This window comes from Anoplopoma fimbria, chromosome 16, assembly GCF_027596085.1.
Source record: "Anoplopoma fimbria isolate UVic2021 breed Golden Eagle Sablefish chromosome 16, Afim_UVic_2022, whole genome shotgun sequence".
Classification (NCBI taxonomy): Eukaryota; Metazoa; Chordata; class Actinopteri; order Perciformes; family Anoplopomatidae; genus Anoplopoma; species Anoplopoma fimbria.
The window spans coordinates 24336975-24343586 of record NC_072464.1 but is presented as its reverse complement, the minus strand read 5'-3'; the positions used below and the strand labels follow the sequence as shown (position 1 = coordinate 24343586).

Sequence of the window (6612 nt, the reverse complement as noted above, 5' to 3'; positions counted from 1 at the left end):
TATATTTCTGTATATATGAATTCATATTTTATAAAAATATTTCTCTATTTTTATTTGTATATATATTTATTTGTATATATTGTCATTTATTTTAATCCCTTAAATGTTCTTAATTCAATTTCCTATATTTTTCCATGTATTTTATATCTTTTTTGTTTCTCTTTATATTTCCACATTTTTATTTAATTATTTATTTTTTTATTTATCTATTTTTAGGTTTCAACATTTCTTTTCTACTTATTTATTCTTTTTTTTTATTTATTTTGCAGATTTATTCTTCCTTATGGCACTTTCATCTGTCCAAAAAAAGGATAACAAAAATACCCAAAATAAAAATGATAGAAAAAATTGATAGAAAATGAAATGAAACAGGGCTCTAACGTCACACGTACCACGCTCCTCTTGCCGTCCTTCCTGCTGCGGAACATGGACTGTTTCCACTGCAGAGCTCGGAGTCTGGAGTTCAGGTTCTCCACCAGCTCGTCTCGGTCCTGAAGCTCGATCAGCTGGAAGGCCTTCTTCGTCCGGAGGCTCACGATGACGGGGTTCGGGAGCAGGGTGGTGTTCTCCACCTTCTCTATGGACAACACCTGAGGAGAAGAAGAAGACATCAAAGCACTACAATGATTCCTTATATTAAATGAGAATAGGACAGAAGAATGTTGCTACTGCTCCTGGTGGAGGAGAAGCAAAAACTAGAAATACAAAAAAACTGAATTATCATAGAATAAATAAACTTGTTTATTTTCTCAGTTCATCAAAAAAATGTATTTGGAAATGTTAAGGGAATAAATAAAAGAATAAATAAATGGAAATATAAAGACTAATAATAATAATAATAATAATAATAAAATGTAAATTTTCCTATTTATTTCTATACATTCTTATATTTTTCTAAATATACATTTCTCAATTGTTCTGTATATTTTAAAAAAAAAGTATCCATTTGGTTTTTTTTTTATTCTTTGTTTTCTAATGTTTTTCCCTTTATTTGTTTTTATTTATTTATTATAATATTTCCACATTTATTTTCTTATACTTTTACAGATTTATTAGTTTTATGGCACTCCTATGACTCAATATTTAACCCTCTGTAGTCTGAATATATTTATACGTATCATTAATTTAAATTACTGTATTTTATCTGTTATATTTTATCCCTTATTTTAACTCACACCATATCATGTCAAGAGTCTCATTTTGTTTTAACTTAATTTAACCCAATAAATCTTCTGAATTTCTAAAAGGCTGAACTTGTCCTTTATTGTGTGAAACCTGCACATATGTTACTGTTTAAACAGCAGCAGGCCGAGTAAACACAGACTGTTTAACAAAGTCACCTCAACATACAGAAACTAAACTCAGTCCTCTGCAGAAACATTCAGATAAAGACTCTGGAATAACGTCACTGAGGACGAAGAGGCAGAATTAGAACTGTTCAGTGTTTTCAGTCGCTAAGAGACTGACCAGTGAACTTCTGTTTCTCACTTCCTGAAGGCCTTTACAGTAAGTTACACACATTATGACAGAGAAATAAAAATATATACTGCTGTAATTACAGTTAAGCTGTAAGTGCAGCAGTATGACCTCCTGCAGGGATCATGGAACCTGTCCTAGTTATGATATTTATTACATTTATCACCTTAGGAGCAGCTGAAAGGCTCCATCATGGAAGTAATCTTGGACATTTTAGACTTGAAGAGAACCACCTAAATGATATCAGGTTAGTGTGATTTAATCATAATAGACTACCACTATCTAAATGTTTGAAACTTACATATATGGCATCTGCATACTGAAATCAGTGTGAATATAGAGAGGTTTGAATAGTTTAAGATATAACCTGTTTGATTTAGTAAATGACTAAAGGTTTTAAAAAAAAAAAAAAAGTCATAAAAAGAGAAAGCATGCAGAAGCACAGCTGTGACACATTCTGAGTCAGGGACTTTCCAACTCCTATAAGTAGAGATACAGAAATGTTAGGCCAGAAAGAGAGACACATGAAGAGGTCACCATTCACAAATCAGAATGTTATGTGAGGACTGTAGGCATTAAAAAAGAAAGATAAATGTTATTAAAGAAAAGGTGGTTGTGATAAATGAAAGCTTGGCGCTCCTGACACTATATAAGAACATGTCAATGACAGAACGAATCAGTTTACTCTCCGATGAGTCAAGTCAGGTTTCAATCTTTCCTTGAAGAATAAACTCTATTGCATTGAACTCTGTTTCTTCAATCATCATCTGGACTCCGATAGGTATTTAGTATAGAAGAAGTAATGGGTTGGAGTAGTAGTCTGAACTTCTGTTACCCGACAGTTTACTGAAACTTTGTCACTAAATGTCTCTGAATGGAAGTGAAGAAGACAGTGTGCAGGAGGTTATCTTTGTCATCTATACACTCCACCCTTGGTATTCTCCTACGCACCTGTCGACCTACCGGTGAGCAAAAGAGTGCTCTCTTTATTTTACCTTACTTAAAATATAACTCAAGTACAAACTGACTACGAGTTTCGAAGTTGGGAAGCCAACGGACACTTTCGGAGGTCAATTCCACCAAAAACAATAGTTTCTAAAACATCGAAATGACACAGTGCTATTATGACGCCTGATATTAATTGGAAGCCTCTTATCTCTTAGTTTTGATTTTATTCCTTTCCTTTAAAACACCTCATCATCCTGCTGGTGGGCAGGTGACCTCAGTGTGGAGGTTCTGCAGGTACCCGTACCTCTGATAAAGGGATGAGCAGGATGCAGCTGCCCTCCTCTCGGCTGGAGAAGCACAGGTAGCAGTCGGTGGTGTAGAGCGTCCCGGCCGTGTGGCAGCGTGCGTGGGGCGTCCACACCGAACAGGAGGCCACCTCATGGAGACGCTCACCACGGGGGAGCCGGAACAGAGCCAGGACGTACTCCCTCAGAGCCTGCTCCTCCAGGACCCTGGAGAGGAGACGATGGTGGGGGAAGAGTTAGGACGTGACACACAGATGAAGACAAAACAAATAGACACTAGGACATGAGACTTTGGGTTCAGTTTATGAACCCAAGTCTATGAGAAAATGACTCTAAAAACCTCCAGATCTGCCAAGTGAAGTCAAAGCTTTATGTATTAAAGCTGCATTCTCTCTACTGTCCATCAGGGGGCGACTCCTCTGGTTGTATAGAAGTCTATGAGAAAATGACTCTACTTCTCTCTTGATTTATTCCCTCAGTAAACATTGTAAACATGAGTTTATGGTCTCAATCTCTAGTTTCAAGTCTTCTTCAATACAGCATGATGTTCATTTAGTAAATGATGCTCCATTTAGAGTCAAACAGACCATAAAGCAGGGGATGCTTTAGGGCGGGGCTACACACTGATTGACAGGTCACACCAGAGACGTATAGGCGTCTCTACGCGCAAATAAAACATGTTTTTAACTACAGTTTGAGGATTAAGAGAAGTCGACCCTGGTGAATAAACACATCACGGCACTGAGCTAAGAAGTTAATGAGTGGTGGAGTTTATTGATGGTAAAGAAATTACTTTTATAAGAGTTACTATTTAACATTCAGTGAGGTGAGTTTTTCCTCCATTCTGGACTTTCCGTTGTTTCTGTGTCCCTTGCATATACTTTCTTTCATTTCTTCTTCCTCTTTTCAGTTTCCATCTCTTCACTTTCGACGCTCAGATCTACAGTAAATACATTTTCCTATTCACGGGTACCAAAAATAAAATACATTTCTGTGTTGTGGTCTGGTACCCACTCAAACATCTGCTCTACAGCTACACATTTCTTTAAACTCCACCTCCTGTTATGGTTTCGAGGTTTTTACATAGACATAAATAACCAGTTTTATCTCAGTGGCAAAAATGATGTTTGTGGCGAAGTGATTTGCAGAAAAGATACAAGGGCACACAATGATAAATGAACACCTGATAACAAAAATAATAAAACATATCTGTGTCTTTTCTCATCCATCTGTTTAAAATTATAAAAATGTCTCAAACTAAAGTTTTGATAACCAAAATCCCCCCTCTGAGACTTCCTGTACTTAAACCCGGGCCTTTAGGGGGGTTAAACGTCCCCAGAACTTTATCAACATCCTGGTCCCTGAGGTGAAAAGGGTTTCTATAGCAACAGAAACCAGAACCGGCCCTGACTGACCTCTTGGTGATGCGGGCCGGCTGCTGCAGGACTCGGTCCAGCTCCAGGCCTTCGCTGTCCAGCAGCCTCCTGAGGGCGATGTCAGCCAGCTGACCTATGACCCCGAACACCTCGTCCAGGTTCAGGAACATGGAGAACTCCCTCTGCCGCTTCCGCGTGTTGATCCGCACGGCCTCCGTCATCAGACCGGTGGAGACCCGCTCCAACCGCGTCACCTCCGCCCAGGGAATCACGAACTTCACTGGAAGGAGACGGAAGAGAGGGAAATGTTGAGTTTATGACTGAAACGTTGGTTGAGTTTTCCAAACAAAAGTATAAAAGACTTTTCTAATTGTAGGAAAAACTTTCCACAAATCAATTAAACTCTTAGAGGAACTTCAGTGGCACGTTATTGCTACACAAAAAAATACTTTTGTGTAGCAATAACAAAGAATTGATAAGATACTTGAAATTTGCAGGATTACAGCAGCAGAGAGGATAGTGCAAACAAGAGACATAAGTAAAAACAAGACCATAACAAGTATTAAAAATAAGTAAATAAGTAAATACACATTAAGAATAATAAATAAGTAAAAAAAATAATAATAATCCACAATAACTAAAATATATAAACAGACTGGATTGCTGCTAGTAAGATTTTTGGGAGGATAAAGATACATTTTAAAATAAGACCTGAAACAAAACTTAAAAACTAAAAGATTTGGTTGCTTTTTAACTAAAATATTCAGTGTGTTTGAACTATTATTCTGAGGAATATCCAGTAAGTTCATTCATGCTTTTATAGTTTCTGCAGTGAAGCAGTGAATATGTTTTGTAATTTTTGTTTTTTTTGTCATTTTTGACACAATATGCATTAATATAATTATTGATAATGACTCATAGTTTGTGTTTCAGCCTCCTGGTTTGATAATCAGAGCCCTCACTTTGGAGTACAGACCTTCCTTCCCCAGCAGGAAGGAGTAGAAGGCGGCGTGGTTGATGCTGAGGTAGAGGAAGCCCTGCCGAGGCACGCGGCCCTTCCAGCAGCAGCAGGAGTAGAACGTCACCAGCTTCTCCGACGACGGGAGGCCGAAGTGAAGCTCGAACTTCAGCAGAGCCTCCCTGAACTTGTCCGGCTCCTCCTCCTGGGCCGCCTGGCGACCCCGGACCTCCTCCGCGATGAGGCCCTACAGAGAGGGAACGTTATCTTTACTTCAGAGGAACTAAATCCCTTTTTATAAAGCTTTGTCTCAGATCAGCTGAGAACATCCTCCTGCAGGTTTCTCACCTTGACCTTTCCACTGACGAAGCTGGCCACATCCTCTTTGTTCTCAAACACAGACAGAGAGTGAAGCAGGTTGTGGATCAGCCAGTCCCAGTGCCTGTTCACCTCCTCTATGGTGGCTCCTGAGGGACAAAAGGAGTCAGATAAGAGGACAAACCGAGACACATTTAAGGTATCTGATCAGAGGCTTGGTCGCTGAGCTCACCGCTGGCGATGACCCAGCTGATCTGAGACCCGGGGACCTGGAGGAGGATGCGGAAGGGAGAGACTCTGGCGTTGGAGTCCAGCACCGTGTCCAGAGCCCCAACCAGCAGACCTGCAGAGACCAGAAGACACGGAGAGAGGAGAGAGAGAGAGAGAGAGAGAGAGAGGAAAATATGCAAACACATCCGATAGATCAAAGTTATTGTTAGTGATGTGAAGATATCAGATGATATCATGAAACAGGTTTAAAAACAGTCACAATAAGTTTATGGAGGTGAATTTCCAGTAGAGATAATGACTTGAGAAAGATGTCTAGCTTGCTATCATGATAGAGAAGTAAAAACCGTATTATTATAAAAATATGTAAGACTTTTTAATGCAAAAAGCCCTATGATTTAAGATAACCGTATTTAAAATGATTTGTTTGTCGTGTTCACTAAAAAAGACTATATTTACCTAAAAAAGATGTCTAGCTTATTGTTATGATAAAGAAATGTGAGATAAATCCTGATTTAAACAAAACTAGGATTAAGTTATTTAGCATTGTTTGTTACAAAAAAATATATATGTTCAACACATCCGAAAGATCTGTGATTTAATATAAATATTTGTTTTGGTGCTATTTTAACAGTTTTAAGTATATTTTGATGATTATTGGGATGATGATGTGAATCACAATTATTTTGGCACGGATAATTGGGACTTGAAATTTATTGTTCAGGAAACTGTTCCCTTTTTTGCCTGTTAAACTCCATGATAGCATGACCTAAAGCTACGCTGACAAGCTAATCTATTTTATAATAAAGCATTTATGCAGGGGGACCTTTTGGTTTATGATGACCTTATTTAAGATAATTTGTCACAACAAAAAACAGATATTCACTTCTATCTGTGATGCAATACAATGCAATTTGTTTCTTAACAAAATGGTAAGTGATTACAGTATATTTTGTGTGCCATTTTAACAGTTTTAAGCATATTTTAGTGATTACTGGGAGGA

At 38.1% G+C, this 6612-nt stretch overlaps 1 protein-coding gene across 1 annotated transcript in view; it reads right to left on the bottom strand.

Moving 5' to 3' along the window:
- The window catches only part of LOC129104285 (TBC1 domain family member 8), a 28830-nt gene that overhangs the window by 14554 nt on the left and 7664 nt on the right, over positions 1 to 6612 (bottom strand). The window contains 6 exon segments of the mRNA XM_054614885.1: positions 393 to 590; positions 2729 to 2936; positions 4145 to 4385; positions 5082 to 5310; positions 5412 to 5530; positions 5614 to 5724. Coding sequence (XP_054470860.1) covers positions 393 to 590; positions 2729 to 2936; positions 4145 to 4385; positions 5082 to 5310; positions 5412 to 5530; positions 5614 to 5724 — 1106 coding nt within the window.